This window comes from Mastigoproctus giganteus, chromosome 5, assembly GCF_048544385.1.
Source record: "Mastigoproctus giganteus isolate SK-2022 chromosome 5, ASM4854438v1, whole genome shotgun sequence".
Classification (NCBI taxonomy): domain Eukaryota; kingdom Metazoa; phylum Arthropoda; class Arachnida; order Uropygi; family Thelyphonidae; genus Mastigoproctus; species Mastigoproctus giganteus.
In genome coordinates this window covers 224,264,113-224,282,366 of record NC_143579.1, presented here as the reverse complement: position 1 = coordinate 224,282,366, position 18,254 = coordinate 224,264,113, and the positions used below count along the sequence as shown (strand labels likewise).

Here is an 18,254-nt window from a genome sequence, read left to right as displayed (position 1 = left end):
TCTACTAATAGTAAAGCTAATGCTAAAAGTGTTTCTTTCCCCCACTGTAACTGTTTCTTACATGAAAAAGTTAGTTTTTTTTATGTTTTATTTTATCTGGTGTTTTACACAAAACAGTGAGAAGGGCTTCACTACTCCTAACTAAGTTGTCTGTTTAGAAAGCAAATTCATAAATATTATCAAAAGTTAACAATATCTTGAAATATATCTTTTCATTCTAACTGCTGATGGTTCGTCGACATTTTTCCATTCTCTTTGAAGTAACAGCTATTGAAATCTCACAATTCATATATATATAAAAAATGAAAAAATTACCATGCAGAGTTAATTCATGTAATGTAGTATTGTGCTATTAGCATTAGAAAAGGATATTTAAGACAAGTATAATTTTTAAAAGATAGAAAAGAGAAACCTAAAATTTACATAACATTATATACCTATCTGCCTCAAAAACAGATGAATTGTGTCTTCACTAAGAGTGCCTTTAGCTGAAAAAGAAAATATATATGAATTAACATCTCAGAAATAAAAAAGAAAACACTAGAATATGCCACAGTATACAGTATAATCCAGAAGTGAGGACAACAAAACACAATTTTAATGTTTATACAATGTATAAATGCATAAGAACAAAAACCAATGTGATTGCTATGGTCGTGCGTATGTAGGAGGCCATTAAAGAAGCTTTTCACCATGGCCACCACTGATCTGCTTCGACTTTTGGTTCACACTGCTCATTCAGGAATATTCCAAAAAAAAAAAAAAAAATCTTCAAAATTATTAATAAATTTATTTATAAAGGAAGGCAGTTCATTCCTACAGATTGATATTATTAATTTTATTGCAGTTTTATTTAAGTAATGTATACATTTCATTTTATATAAGGAAATATACACGGAAACAACAGTTATATAATGAAAATGTAATATATTTAATACATGTGAATGTTTAAATGTTTTACCAAGTATCTATATGCATGGTAAAACAGGTAGTGTTAAGCAGGGCAGAAAACTACTAGCCTGGGGGGGGGGAGTGAAAACATAGACTAACAGATTAGCAGCCACAAGCAGAGGCAAAAGTGATTCTTGTGCTGCTACTTCTATTTGAACATGCAGCAGAATGGAAAGCTAGGTATTGAGAATTACAAGGTCTGGTGGGAGTTCTCACAGGACATGCAAATACATGGGCTGTGTTAGGGTTATTAACAGAAAACAATAGGCATATGTATACTTGTTTGTACACCAATGCTAGGAATACAGTAAACAAATCTGATGCACTTGTGAAGTGCTAGTTAAGTCAACAAACTTGGACATTGTAGGGGTATCGGAAACATGGTGCCACTTAGAAAGAGATGATATGAAATTTGAATATAACAAGTATAATGTGTATAGAAAGGATAGAGAGGAAGGAGTAAGACGTTATTCTCTTGGTTAAGAAGCATATAGAATCTAAGGCAGTGCATCTGGTTGATATGGATAGCCAGTGTAATGCTGAATCAGTTTGGTGAAATATAAGCACTGGGAAAACAAAAGTGATAATTATAACAAACAGCTACAGCAGCTCTTATAATAAACTGCTATAGCAGCTCTTATAATAAACTGCTATAGCAACTATTATAATAAACCTATAGCAACTATTATAATAAACTGCTATAGCAACTATTATAATAAACTGCTATAGCAACTATTTTGTAAAGTACTCCCACATATTGTTGTGGGTGCTACTTTACAGAGCAGATCAGCAAATCAGAATATCTTATAATAGAGGATTTTAACTGGAACTTATGAATTGTAACTCACACAGCAGAAGATTTTTCCAGATTTATTGGATGGCTTTTCTATATCAGCATGCTAGAGAGGCAATGAAAAAAAGCAATAGCCTTGATCTGATTATCAGCAGTGATTCTTTGTACATTAAGAATATCCTATCCAGGTAAGGGAACCACTAAGTGGCAGTGATCATAATATATATATTGATGTGGGAGCTACAGATATAACTACTGTTATATCCGTAACATAACAAAGATATAACTACTGTCAAGGGCAAAAAGGAAAAGGATTTTGCTTTTGTAAAGGCAACTACAGCAGTTGTATATAATTTTTTAGTTTCTGTCAGTTAGACCAACTGATAATGTTACCAACTGCAAATTCTAAATGGGAAGCATCCAGAAAAGTAATCATAGACACTATTAAGCTTTTTATACAAACTAAGATACTTTTCCGGGTTCAGACAAGTTGATGAGACTACTGGCAGAGAAGATAAATGCAAGGGACACAAGGGCCAACAGTAACTATAAACTAGTCTGCAATCAAGTTACTAAGGGCATTAGGTAAGCTAAGGCAGATTACAAGGTATCTTTGGTTAAAAATGCAAAGAAAAGTAGAAAGGAATTCTCTGCTTATGTTAATACTTAAAAGGAAAGGAATTAACCACACTGGTCCACTAGATGTGGTTGGTGCAACTATTGGTGATGATCTTATTCAGGTCGCTGACAAACAATAAATATTTTGCATGTACATTCACGCACGAAGAAGTGTTTATGGATGGATATATCAAAAGTATACCGTTATAAGCAGGAGTTAAATGATTTTGTGATAACTGAGAAGAAAATGGAAGAGAAATTGTTGAAGATATATTAAATAATGCATCTGAAGATGATTTAATCTATCCAATTACATTAAAATAAGCAGCAAAAATGGCAAAAAAACTTTTAGCCATAATTAAATGAATTTTCAATGATGTCTTTATTAATAAGTGCTTTTTGTGAATAAGTTTCTCCTAATATTATTATTTATGAGAAATAATATTAGGAGAAATATATTACAATATTATATTTTCAAACAAATTGTGGTATGTGGATATTTGCATATAGTACAATTTTACACTTATAGAAAGTATTTGAAAATGCAATAAGTATCTCATATTTCTCACATGGCATCATAACTTCATGTGCTTTAAGACATTCAGTATATGTCAGTTTCTGATGTTCTTGTTATTTGGTTTTTAGGAGCATTAGCAACTAAGGCCATATTGCTTCGGGGATATGCAGTGGTCATTCCCTGACCTTTCCGCACCCTCCATATTTGGTGGCTCACGGGCTCGAACCCCGTTCTAATCAAGAAGCGTGTGCTATGCACTGCTGCTCCTGCCCACCTGGCTAGGAAGCGCCGTCAGTTTCTGAGGATGCTAGATAGTGTTAACTGCATTTTCAGAGTAAATGATCTGAAATAATATATGTTTAAAAAAGACACTATGATGGAATTATACTAGAGTTTAAGTCAGAGAACAAGTCATATAATTTTCACATAGCTAAAAAGGACTTTCCTTCAATTTTCTGACTTTTACTAAGATTTATATCATTCTGACTTATACCAAGAATCCTGAAAAACATTTATACTTTTTTGGTATTGAGGTAAAATTTTGAACACTTTTTTTTTTTTTTTTTTTTTTTTAAGAAAAAGAAGAGTTATAATGCATATATTATAGTAATAATATGATTATTGTTCACCACAAAGCTATCTAGCATGACTGAGTTGGATGAGCTCACTTTAAATTACAAACCTTTTCCATCTTAAATACATGAATATTGTATTGCATACAAAATGTAATCAGCATTTTTTACTTTTGTATAAGTTATAAAACATTAAACTTACCATGCAAATAGTCTGCCAAATCTCCTCCATTGCAATACTAAAATGAACAAAATACAGATAAATTAAATGGCTATCAATTGGAGTCAAATTTTAAAAAAATAAATTTTGAGTAAAAATGCCAAATCGACATATACCATATTTAGAATTAACTTTTATTTCAAATTTTAATAACATTAATGCTTTTCAAATTTGATCATAAAAATATACGTTAATCAATACAGATATACTTAAATGAATATTTTGTGATTTAAGTTGGAACTATGCAAAAATTTATAAAGTAAAACTTACTCATAATTTGGCACTCATTGAGTTCAAGCCTCCTGAAACCACAACATATTGTTGACATCATGAATAACAGCAATAAATTCTTATTTAGAATAACCTCATTTGGACAGATCTTGGGAAAGAATATAAAACTAAGCTATCAAATATATAAAGAAAATTCTCAAAGCAACACTAAAGGACATTATTAAAGAACGATAACGAAAGATGATGTTACTGACAAATCTAAACAAAAAGTAAATAAATATGGAATATCGGGTTTTGTATCTTGTGTACATTATAGAATATCTTCCAGGAAAGTAAAAACCACTGTACAACCAAACCCTCCACTTAAAAAAAAAAAAAAAAGAAAACACTTTCACATTAGTGAATTAGTTAAGCAATATCCATTAATGTAATTAGTTAAGCAATATCCATATTCCTTTGACAAAGAGCTGCACAACCTATAGCAAGAAAAGATAAGCAGAAAAGATGACATTATCTGCAAGAAGAGTCTTCAAAAGTTTACTGCACATTGAAGAGCTTCTAAAGGCTAAAGAGAATTATCTTAATAATCTTTTTTTCCCTTATTATTATACAAAGTATTTAGTTCGTATTTAATGCACTGCAGTTCCACAATTTACTTATCATGAAGTAACAAAGTGAAATGGCATGCTTCCTAGAAGATGCTATGCAAATACACACATGCTTCTTGTTAAGCAGTATTCTTAAATATGCACTTTGTGGATTACCAAAGCAGCACATGGCAAAACAAGTACTGCAGACTACAGCAAAATATAAAACATTCTGTCTGCACAGCCTCATCTAAAAATTATAGCAGTTTGAAATGTGCTTTGCAATAAAAACACACATGTAAAGCAATATATATGTTTACCAATAACATACAGTGCAATCACAATAATCTGAACCAGATTGTAGTTTAACCTTTTCACATGTACACATTACATGTTTTTTTACATGTAGGCTCTGGAGTGCACGTGCAAACGTTGTAAAGGTTGTTTCCAATAATTTTTTCTGTCAATTCATTATGTATGGATTGTCTACAAATATTCAAATAGGTGCTATCATACCTTAACTGGTTTCCAAGTAACTGTAAAAAGTTTATAACAGATGGCAGTCAGAAAATAGTTTTGAAAATTGGAAGAGAAGCTTACACCTGTTAGCTTCAGCCGTCTGATCTGGGCTTACAAAAGCCAAAATTAAATAAATTCTGTGGATCAAGAAAGTGATGAAACTGAATCAGGTTATAATAAACAGATTACGCATAAAAAAATCATAATAATTAAAATTGAGCTTCTTTTGTTTTTTTCATTTTTTTTCCAATTTTTGTAAATTTTTTTAAAATTTTTTTATTTATTTTTGAGAATAATTTCACTCTAATTACAGTATATAATAACATTATTGTTATTATATACTGTAAACAATTTTTTAAAAAATCATAAATTCTTTTGAAATTCCTGCAATTTACTTTTTATTTATCCACTTTTTCAACAGTGATCACATCCATAATTTTAGATGCTCAGTGCTATAATACTTGAGAATGGAATACATGTCAATATTACATTTCACAACACAACTAATAACTAAAATACAATTATCAACCTCCTGAAGTTTGCCTATTGCTTCAGGTTCATAGTAGCATATGAACTTTTAGTTTGTTTTATATGATCCATAAAATTTATATAATCAAAATTAAATTTTACACACACACACACACACACAGTGGTTGTGCTTATAAATAAATAAATGCTCATTGCTTACCTCCATGACAAGATAGACATGGTGAGCAGTTTCCTGAAATAAATTATAGTGACTGTAAAAGACTACAAACAAATAACATCTAAATCTTAAAACACAAACCATATTAGTAAGGAAATTAGTAAAATTAAAACTAAAATAATTAAGTTATATTTTAGTAAACAGAAAAATTAATGCCGTGCGAGTGTTTTCTCTCAACATACAGTAGTGTCAGTTATCCAGAATAATTAATGTCAGACCTCTTCCGGATAGCAAAATTTTCTGGATAATTGAATGTAAGGTAAAATTAAATAAATTCTGTTATAATGTATTAAGGTAAAAGAAAAAGACTTTAAATAGCATGAAAAAAAAATGAATTTATTTAATTAAAAATAATAATAACTTAACATAAAAATTCACACATTTACATATGTATTATTCGGATAGGTATTTTACTGGAAATTATGTGTAAAAAAATGTAAAGTAACTTTTTAAAATAATGTTTGATCGTTTTTTGTTTAATTTGTTGTGACTTTTTTTTTTGCTGCGAAATCTCTCAAGTTCCTTAATATTAATTTGATTATATCACATTCTTCCTGGTTTTCTACCCATTTCTATGCAGTTTCTTTTCGTTGACATTTTACCAAAAAAAAAAACTGAGAAAAATAATAAATTGCATAGTATAGGGCCAATATTATTCTTATAGATTCTTACAGAAACTAAACATAATATGAAATGAAGAGAACGAAATACATCATGGAAAATTGGGTTCACAGAAGCGAATGACTAAACTATCACTCATGGTTTTCGAGAAAACCTATTAGTCCTGGTCCAACATTTCACCAGATATGTAAAAAAACAGACAAAAACACTCTCGTAACATAATAAACATTTGTCTCAAATACTACCATTAATAAAAAAAAAAAAAAAAGAAGAAGAAAAATCGCCTTTCAAAAATCAGATTATTATACTATACTACCATTAATAAAGTATTTCTTTCCTAGACAACTCTTTATCTAGTTCAAATAAAAAATTATAAAGAATAAAAAATAAAAAAAATCTGTACATGAGAGACAGAGTTTTTTTGAAAAACGACGGTCCTTCACATCATATCCAAACTTCTGAGAACTGATGATATATATATTAGAAGAGACCCCAGGCATCAGGTATACTCATATTGATAAGAATATTGTAATCACTGACTTGAACATTAAGCAATTTATTTAAAAATACAATACATATATTTCTTTCTATAAAGTAAAAAAAAAGTAAAGTGCAGCCATTATCAACCCACTGCAGGATGGAAGCCTCCTCAACAATTCATGTTGAGGGAAATGGACCATAATCTACCACGCTGATCCAGTGCGGGGTGGCAGATCGACCATATTCAGCAGTTAGGGGCTTGAACCCCGGTCTACTCAAAGAGCGTGTGCTACTGCACTCCCGCTCCTGCCCACTCGGCTACGGAGGCCGGTATTTCTTTCTATACATTAAAATAATTTTCCTCCTAGTGATATTTATTCAGTCAATGGGAGAAGAGAGATGCAGTTACGTGGTAATACATAACAAATACTAAAATACGCAACAGAAGCTTGTTTTATCATGGTTAAACAAGCTTCAGTTTAAGCGTGATCACGCGCTATGTTTACATTACAGTCTACAGAAGTAGAAGTCTAATGTCAACAAATATCTTCTTTCATCTTCTAATTCTCCAACCAAGCATGGTACTAAGTATTATAGGTTCTAATACCTCTCGTGTTTGGTGTTTTCATAAAAAAAAAAAAAAACTAAGGTGACCACGCGGTACCATGCTTCATTTCCCTATGTAACGTATTTATATATTCATAGCAGAGGAAAAGACACACACACACACACACACACACACACACACACACACACACACACACACACACACACACACACACACACACACACACACACACACACACACACACACACACACACACACACACAGTGTGGTAAGCTTCTGTAAGCATTTTATTTTACTTTATCAAAAGAAGCGAGCGCAGCAAGAAGGGGGTGAAGCCTCCTAGTAGGCATTAAAATAACTATAAAAGAAACAAAACTATTAAGACATAAAAGGTATTAAAAATAAATTAAAATCAAATAAAAGAAATAAAATGCACAATATAGCAATATACCTGACAGATCATATACAATAAACATACAAGAACGAGGCATATGGGCCTCTTTTCCTCTTGAAAAAAATATTATATTATATTCTCTTCTTCTCACTTTTAATTGCTATAAGCGTGAATTTTATTTCTTTTATTTTTAATATATTTTATGCTCATAATAGTTTTGTTTCTTTTATAATAATTTTAATGCCTGTGTATGTTTAACATTCAAGTCAGTGGTTACAATATTCTTATTAATATCGACTGATGACATTTTCTTTAAAAAATATATATATATCTGAAAAGAATATTTCTTCTCCAGAAGCCTTGCATGCCACAACACAGAAGTTTTCCAAACTCACAAAAATTTTTTCTTTATAAAACGTTTACATAAAGAAGATTAAGAGCACTTACATTTTCAATATAATTTCCATTATTAAATCCCTTCCACATGTGAAAAGATCATATATTTCTTAATTTTGGTAATTTTGATTCCTCTTTAAAAACCATATATATATTTTTTTTTTCAATGAAAATCCCACACACGAGAGGTATTAGAACTTATAGTACTTAACTACGTGATTGGGTTGGAGATTGAGATGACGAGAGAAGATATTTGTTGACATTAGACTTGAACACCAGTAGACTGTAATTTTCAGGAAAGACATATGAAGGAAGGTTGTTCCAGAAAACGGCAGTTGAATAAATAAACAAGGAAGATGAAAAGTTGGTTCTATGTGTTTGAAGTTGGACAGTAAATAGATGTTGGCTGGTGGCGGCATGTAGTTGGACTGTTTTGAAAGAGCGAGCAGGAATTATAGAAGGCTATTCAGAAGAACAGTGCCCATGGAAGTATCTGAAGGAAAGGCATGTAGCAGAAACAGTACTTCATTGAGACAGAGAATAGAGAGACTCTGTTAGAGATGAGTCATTAATTAACCTAACTGCCCTCTTCTGAATGGAATCTAGAAGCAAGAGAGAGATTTTGGGGGCACCGCTCCAGATGTGGGAACAATACTCAAAGGTAGGACAGATTTGTGATTTGTACAGAGTGAAAAGCTGTTTTGAAGAAAAGTAACACCGAGAGCGAAAGAGAAAACCAAGTTTTTTCTTCCAAGTTTTTTCTTCCAAGATGCAGAGGAAGTAATATTTGAAATGTGCTTGTGCCAAAAGAGATTATAAGTCAGGCTAATCCCCAAAAGAGATATATCAACTTGCCTAGAAACAGGAGTGTCACCAAAGATAAGCATAGGAGCAGAAGAATCCATTTTGCGAGATATAAGACAAGAAAGAGTTTTAGAAGAATTGAAATTAACTAAATTGTCTTTGCCCTACTGGAGATCGGCATTAAAGGAATTGGTAACGGATATTTGAGAAGTTGAAGCTGATTGAGCAGGGCAAGGTTTCTCAAAATAGAAAGTGGAATGCAATGTGCTATCATCGGCAAAACTAGGGATAGGATTTCCAGTCAATGGAAGAAGGTCATTAATATACAAGAGAAAAAGAGTGGGGAAAAGAACTGAACCTTGGAGGACAACAGCATTAGTGGAGAAGTTAGAAGACAGAGAGGCATTTAACATCATCCTCAGTGAGCGATCAGAGATAAAACTGTATAACCAATTAAAAAAAACAGTTGACACACCATAAGATGGAAGCTTGTGTAGGAGACCTTTATGCCAAACACGATCAAAAGCCTTTGAGATGTCAAGAGCAACTGCTTGTGTTTCACCGAACTTTTCCATTGAATTTGTCCATAAATGGGTAACATAAGCAAGAATATCACCAGTGGATCAACACTGATGGAATCCATACTGGTGATCGTTGATCACATGGAAGGTTTCAAGGTAGTTTAAGAGTTGGCGGTTAATTGATTTCTCCATTACTTTAGAAAGAGCAGAAGTAATTACAATGGGACAATAATTGGATGGGAGAGATTTGTCACCCTTTTTAGACAGTGACTGGATATGAGCAAATTTCCAAGCAGAAGGAAAAACACCTTTGAAATAAGAAAGTGAAAAAAGGCGGCAAAGAACAGGAGTAAGTTTTGGAGCACGTGTTTTTAGAACAGGTGGAGAAATACCATCGGGACCTGGAGCTTTCTGAGCATCAAGATTCGTCAAAAGAAGCGAGCGCAGCAAGAAGGGGGTGAAGCCCCCTTCTTGCTGCGCTCGCTTCTTTTGACGGGAAGACCACAGGAGGCATTGAATGAAGTGTGTTGGAAATAGTGGGAGGTGTTTTACCAAGATCTTTAATACATGTGTTGGAAGAAAAACGGGATGCTACCAGGTCAGCTTTATCCTTGGCCGAAGTGACAATAGAACCATCTTGTTTGATTAATAACTGCGGACTGATTATAATTGCTTTACAACTGTTGCGAGTTTTGGTGTAAGCAGAAAATGAAACTGAAGAATTGGAAACAAGCCAATTACCATATGCAACGTTCTTCTGAATGGCCTTAGCACATTTATTGGAAAATCAAGGTTTAGATAAAGGATGAGATTTTAAAGCGGAGTGTGTGATAAAGGATTCCATTCCTAGAAGAATAATTTCACTGACACGATGTGAGCAAACGATGACATCAGAAGTTCGAAACAGTAGTCCGACCAAGGAAAAGAAGAAAAGTAATTTCGCAGGTCATCCCGTTTTGCATTCTACACGAGGTTGGCAATAGCCATGAGATAAAGGCAAAAATGGAAAAAAGACAATCACCAAGTTGTGATCTGAGGTGCCTAAAGGACCACTCACTTCGACCGTGTACTTAGAAGGGTTGTTTGTGAGAACAAGATCAAGCGTGTTGGCTGTATGGTTAGGATTGTCTGGTATTTTTGTAGGTAAATGAACAATCTGTGCAAGATAATTAGTAATTGCAAAAGCCTCAGCATCTCGGCCGCTGGGTCGGTGTGACTAAAAAACAGAAGCCAGTTGGAGTTGTGAACATTAAAATCACCAAGGAAAATTACCTCACTGTTAGGAAAGTTGGACCAGAGGGAGTCAAGTTGAAAAGAGAGGAAGTCAAAGAAATCCAAGTGATTAGTGGAGTTGGGAGAACGGTAGAGAGACAACAGATGAATTTGACACAATGAGGTAGAGAGATTTTAAGCCAGAGAAGATCGAAAAGAGGAGATTTCAAATTACCAAGCCTCTGACGGGGAATATCGGAATGGACATATGCACAAGCAGCACCTTTAAGGCGAAAGGAATCATACAGCGAATAATTTGGGCATCTGAGATGAGCAGTAGTTGAATCATTCGATAACTGAGATTCTGTCAGAAAAAGTACATGGGGTTTGGCAGACTGCAAGTGGAAATAGACATTGTTGAGATTAGAATTGAGACAACCTATATTTGTGAAATGAACTAGGAAGTGTTTTGGAGGTTTAGATCTTTTCGCAGATAAACTTACTCTATTAGTTTGACAATTCATGGTGTATTCAATAGTAAGAAAAAGTGCGGGGGAGACATGCTATATGAAGTAATGAAATTTTTGGTTTTGGCATACACATAGTAATTATATACCAAGATCCTCGACATAACGTGGCCTCAACAATGCCCCCACCGCATACACACTACTTAGACTCCCTCCAGTGACTATCTGGCAGAGTAGAGGTAGCAAGATTATATACTAGCTGATCCGGAAGTTTTCTAAAGAATTAGCAATAGGTTCGGTCCAGTGTACTAACTAGCAGCCAGCCTGTGAACACCGTTTTAGAGCTGTACCCTCGAAATGTAAGGAAGATTGGATTTCGCCAAGATGTCCATCATAACCTCAAAAGTCATCAGTCATACTGCATTATGGAAGAGATGAGGAAGGGTTGACCTGGAAGGGTTGATTTTCTTTCAGTCCCTGAAGCAGTGAGTTGCATCCCAAATAGATCAGACTTGAAAATGATTCCCAATGACGAATCAAAACATTGCCAAAGAAGGGCAGAAAGTTAAGTAACTGGGTGCCTCATTATAAAACTTACATCATTTAATTAAATTATTCTTAATGAAATTTATGTAATATGATTAAACCTCAATAAACACAATTTTTCCCTATTCCATGTGACTCGTGGCTGCCGTTTTCTACTTAATATTTAAGGATTATACATTTTTATTTTTATAATGTTAATATTATATACCGTTATCCATTTTTACTTAATACTGTCATGTCACAATTTGAAGAAAACTTGAAAAAAAGTTATGCTCAAAAATTTCCAATTATTAACGGTTAGTTAAGTTAAACATACCTGGTACAACCCAATTTCTCTAGACCAGTGAATAAAATTAACAGAACAAAATGTTTTTCATGAATATCTTATTTTGAACAGTTTCGTAGAAGGCAAACATTTGATATAATAGATATCCTGGCATGCAAATTCTGAGTATCCAATATAAATCGAGCCAGCATTCTATTAGAAATCCAACAGAAATTGATCTATAAAAATGGGTCACAACCACATCACTTCATTCACAATTTTTGGCTTGCTCAGTGGGATAGCTGTATCTTCAGTACTCAGGATGGCAAGTCAATCGTTTAAATGATTCTTTGAGATCACGGGCTGTTGGACAACTTGAATGCAGGCAGTCGCAGCCATGTTGGCTTAATGTGTCACACAGTGTCATTCAGTACTACGGAAGCAATTTCAGGAGACAGGAATCATTACAAGAAAAGCTAGCCAAAGTTGCCCAAGGGTTACATCAACCAGAACAGACCGCTATCTGGCACTAACAGCAAGACAGAACCCTACAATGTCCTGTCATCAACTGTCTCTTGAGGTTACTGCAGCCACAGGTGAAAACATTTCCAACTGGACTGTGTTAAGAAGGCTTGATTCAAGTGGACTCTACACAAGGAAGCCAGTGGCTTGTATCCCTTTAACCCCAAACCAACACAGGAGTCATTGAAACTGGTGGCATGAACATGTGACTTGGAGCCCTGACAAATGGGGTACAGTTCTGTTCTCTGATGAGTCCTGTTTTAGCCTACAAACAGATTCTAGATGTTATTCCATCTGGAGGCAACAAGGAATGCAGTACCATCCCTCCAACATTAGAGAAAAGAAAAGGGCACTTACAGTGGAGGCAATGTTCTCGTGTGGGGCAAAATAATGATCATCGGCTGCACTCCTCTTCGTGTTTTTGATAGGGGTACCATAACTGTGCAGAGGTACCAAGAACAGATCCTTGAACCCTATGTGTGACTTTTTAGGGGAGTAGTTGGCCTAGATTTTCTTTTCGTGCACAACAAAGTCACTACACATAGAGCTAAAGTGGTAGAAGGATATCTTGAAACTGAAGATATTCAATGACTGCCATGGTCAGCATGATCACCAGAGTTAAATACGATCGAACATGTGTGGGATGCCCTAGGGCATCACATTGCACACCAACAGCCAACTCCTCGGTCACTTGGTTTTTTTTTTTTTTTTTTTTTTGATTTGGTAGTTGTTGGCGCATCGGCTTCTGTGGCCATATTGCACCTCCCAAGGTTTTTGCAGTACTTTGATCCAAGCCCGAGGCGGGAATCGAACCCGCGACCTTTTGGGTTGCCGGGCAGGTACTTTACCCACTCGGCTAGCCCGGTCGGCTCGGTCACTTGGTGAGCTAAGGTTTGCACTGGTGGAAGAATGGGATTTGTTGCCACACAGTCTTATGGACACCCTTATATTGAGCATAGTCCACTGATGCCAGGCCTATTTAGCCACTGGAGGGGATCATATGCCATATTGATATCATGTGACCACATTTTCAAGCATCTTATATGGACTTATGTAATGCGACCTTTTTGGTAATTAGTAATAGTAATAGAGGCATGTGATGTAAGAAAGCAAGTGTATGAGCTTATGCAGCACCAGCAAAAAAACAAAAAAAATTCACACAACCATTCCCTCTAAAAGTTTGTCCAGTTCATCGTTGAATTTATTTAAGCTATCAACTTCCACAACAACAGATGGAAGTTTGTTCCAGCAATTGACCACCTGCTGGCTAAAGGCAAATTTTCATACATCTATTCTGCAACTGCCTTTCCTCAATTTGAATTTACATCTCCTTAGGTTTGAGGTTTGTAATCTGAGCAAGCAGAAGAATTCCATCAGAATTCTGCATGCTCAACCCATTCAAGGCCTTATACACCTCAATCAGATCACTTTGTAGGTGCCTAGCCTCCAGCCACTGCAATTTGCAAAAATTAAGCCGCTCTAGGTAAGAGGACCCCCTTCACTTCCCTCACCAATCTTGTTGCCCTTCTCTGTAGACGCTCAAGCAACTCTACATCCTTCCTAAAATGAGGCTTCCAGAACTGTACACAGTACTCAAATAAGATTAAATGCAACTGGGCATAATGTTTAAGAGATAATTATCAATATATCACCCCAGGGGCTCACATCTGGTGAGTATGGGCTTGGCACACCCAGGGTCCTGAGCTGGATATCATCATTCTCCTTTTTTTTTGGTGATTCCCTTTTACTTCTCTCTCTCTCTCTCTCTCTCTCTCTCTCTCTCTCTCTCACGGTAATTCAGAATATTTTTTTTCTTTTTGGGTGGTGCAGCACAAGCCTCAGGCTTCCTTGCACCATATAGCTAATAATATCGGTGTAAAAACACAGACAACTCTTAAAGGAAAACTATGATAGTAGTGTAAAAGGCATAATTTCAACTGTATCTCATATTGTGCTCCTCCTTCACAACAAGTTAAAATGTATTACACTACCTCGAATAAATAACGCTTCACTAATAGAGAAAACTATTGTTACGTATTCTCAGTGGGCACCACCACCCAGACAGCACTGTTTCAAGGCTTGTTGGCCTTTCATCAGTGGGTGGGCAGGCACCCTGGTATAGCAAACATGACAAACCAGTTGTGAAGATAACACCACAATATGGAGATGCCAAAAGATATACGCGATAATATTTAAGTAAGATTAAATGCAAATGGGCATAACATTTTTAAGAGATAATTATCTATATAATTTCGGTGTAAAAACACCATAGACAACTCTTAAAGGAAAAACTACAATAGTAGTGTAAAAGGCATATACTATGTCCAGTTGCATTTAATCTTACTTAAATATTATCACGTACACCCTTTGGCATCTCTCATATTGTGGGATTATCTTCACAATTGGGTTGTCATGATTGCAATAGCAGGGTGCCTGCCCACCCACTGATAAAAGGCCAACAAGCCTTGAAACGGTGCTGTTTGGGTGGTGGTGCCCACTGAGAATAAGTAACAATAGTCTTCTCTATTAGTGAAGCATTACTTATTCGAGGTAGTGCAATACATGGTAACTTGTTGTGAAGGAGGAGCACAATATGAGATACAGTTGAAATGATGCCTTTTACACTACTTTTCCTGCTAGCAAAATTCTTGTATATCATTGACAAAACCCCATGACCTGCTCTAGCAGTCTGTCTGCTTTGCTCAGAAAACTTCATATCAGACTGCACAATATCTTACTTCATATCTGACTGCACAATATCTTACTTCATATCTTACTCCCAGGTCTTTTTCATTTTATACCACCCTAAGTGTAGTACCACACAGTTGCAGTTGGTACGTTCCTCTGGGGTTACTTCTACCCATATGCAGTACTTTGCATTTGTCAATGTTAAACTTCAGTTGCCAATTCTCAGCCCATCTGCCCAAATTTTCTGGATCCTGTTGAAGTAGCACACTGCCATTACTGTAATTAACAACCCTGCCAACCTTTGAATCATCTGCAAACTTCGATACTAAGTCTGATATACCTTCATGAATATCATTGATAAATATACAAAACAACAGTGGGCCCAACACCAAACCCTGTGGGACTCCACTAATAACATTAGTCCATGAAGAGCAGCGTCCATTGATTACCACTCTCTGTCTTCGCCCACTCAACCACCCTTTTATCCGTTGTAGCAACTTACCCTTAATACCATCCTGCTCCAATTTGTACAGTAGCCTTCCATGTGCAACAATTCTTAAGCAACCCTTATAAATGACCCTTATAAATGACCCTTATACCTGTCCAAAGCTTCCTGCTGTTTCCTCATATCATTGTTATTCTATGGTATTCTAGCATGCCAAATTATGTCCCACTTCATTTCAAGCTGCATAAGTTACACCACATTTTGTATGTGTTCTGTTAATCTTGTACAGCAGTGTTGAAGATGAAACCATCTTTTACTAAACAAGATGTTATTTGTCCAAGAATGTTTCAAACAAATAGATCTAAGTAGTGCTTTATTTGTAAAAAAAAAAGATGCCGGTATTCATTCTTTGCTATCAGGAAAAATTGAAAATTAAAAGGATATGAAAAGTATTCTAAAAATTTTTTTTTCCTGATATTGTTACTTTAGTAGTAATGTTTTTAGAAGAAGAACAACAAATTAAGTATATTATTACAGTTTATTAAGCATAAATTTATTATTAATATTAGTAATGACCGCACTAGCCAAAAAAAAAAAAAAAAAAAAAAAACAAATAAAACAATGATAAAAAAAAATAATAAATAAATAAATAATAATAATAAATATAAGAAAAGGAAATTAAACCTATCATCCTATGCGCTTCCCTCACCCGAAGGTACTATCCAGATGACCTTTGAATTTCCCCAAACTGTCAGCCTCTACCAGCCATGTAGGCAACTTATTCCGGTAATTTATAACTCACTGGCTAAAAAACTTCCTGCAGTCCAATCTAAACATTTCCCCCCGTAACTTGAATTTATGTCCCCTAGTTCTAGCATCAATTATAATCTTGAAAATTTCGTCCTCATTCATTTTACTGATGCCTCTCAGAGCCTTAAACACCTCAATCAAATCTCCGCTAAGGTGTCTAGTTTCCAAACTCTGCAACCCACATATTCGAAGTCTTTCTTCATAAGGATGCCCTTTTGCCGATCTCACCAGGCGAGTTACCCGTCTTTGCACCCTTTCAAGAAGCTCGATGTCTTTCTTTAGGTGTGGTCTCCATACTTGAACACAGTATTCCAAGTGTGGTCTAACAAAAGCCTTATATAATGGGATTATCACATCCCTATCTCTACTTGCAAAACAGAGATAGGGAGGTGATTATTCAAGTATATAAAAATATAAGTAAAATGCAAGTAAAATAAGTAAAAAATAATTTCATAATAAAGTTTTTGTAGAATATTCCAAATTTTATTAAGTTCTCATCTGACACCCTATGCCAGGTGTGGTAACCTTTGAGTGAAGAGCCATTGTTGATCTAATTAAAAAAAAAGAGAGAATCCGAAGAGCCGCACCTCAGGTCAAGCTGGGAGGAGAGAGTTTTTTTAAGAAATGGAATAGAATGGGAAGGTGTTTATTAAAAAATATATATTTTTTGAAATATTATTTATTAACACTGAAAAAATGTAACAAACATCCAATTAGGTACAAATTAATGTGACTTTTGCTGATGACCTTTTTCAGCTTGTTAGTTGTTTGTTTGTTATTTGGTTTTAGGGAGCATTAGCAACTAAGGCCATATTGCTCCAGGGATATGCGGTGGTCATTCCCTGACCTTTCCGCAACCTCCTATTTGGTGGTGACGGGCTCGAACGCCGGTCTAATCAAGAAGCGTGTGCTACGCGCTGCTGCTCCTGCCCACCTGGCTACGGAGGTGCCCCTTCTTCAGCGAGTCTCTCAACATCATTCGAGTATGTTGCATTTAAAATGCTCACATTGTTCAGACGACGGTTTCTTGATTTATTTTTAATATAGTTCATGTTCAAAAATATTTGCTCGCAGAAATACGTCGAACCAAAAACTGAGAAGTCCAAATGCAAATATTTTCAAATTTATATATGGGTCCGGCTACTCCAAGCATCGAACACGATTTGGTCTACATTTTAAACTCATCTATCACTGTCAATTTGTGCAGAATTGCAAGGGCAGCCTTTTGCCTCTCCTCAAATAGAAATCCCAAATCCTCAATTTCAGTTTTAAGGCATTTTAGTCTTGCACTCCACATGTCCTTGATTTTTAAGTCCTCTAACTCCATTTCAAATTGTGTTTAATGTGAGCTGTAAAGTTAAAGAGCCGCATTTACATGTTAAAAGGACTGCATGAGGCTTGTGAGCCGCAGGTTGCCGACTTCTTTTCTTCCTCTTTGTGTGTTGTTGCTGAATGACGTTTCTGAAGTAGCCATGAATCGACATATTTGCTGGATCGAAGCGGGTCAGTGGTGGGCCTACAATTTTAAGAAACAGTAGTGAAGAAACTGTTTTTGTCATCAACAAAGCACTGTTTAGGCTGGCGATCAGATTCATTTGTGAATATCCTCGTTCACATTCACTCGATGAAATTGGTATCGTACTCAGAGCGTTCATCAAATGCTTCAATTCTTCCGAAACCTTATCAATTAGGTATCCCCGAAATCCCCAAATTGCATCTCTTTCATCTAAATGTAACCTAATCGACAATTTTCTAACTTCATTTTCACCAAACACCAACAATTCATGTTTAGAAGGATTAA

The 18,254-nt window shown here is 35.1% G+C and overlaps 1 protein-coding gene across 1 annotated transcript in view; it reads right to left on the bottom strand.

Annotated features, from left to right (window-relative positions):
* LOC150086163 (serine/threonine-protein kinase unc-51-like) overlaps nt 1-18,254 on the bottom strand; it is a 231,459-nt gene that overhangs the window by 162,607 nt on the left and 50,598 nt on the right. Inside the window, exons 4-6 of the mRNA XM_090373751.1 lie at nt 5,697-5,729; nt 3,654-3,690; nt 438-488 (exon numbers count right to left, since the gene is read on the bottom strand). Coding sequence (XP_090229877.1) covers nt 438-488; nt 3,654-3,690; nt 5,697-5,729 — 121 coding nt within the window. The remainder of the gene's footprint in view (nt 1-437; nt 489-3,653; nt 3,691-5,696; nt 5,730-18,254) is intronic.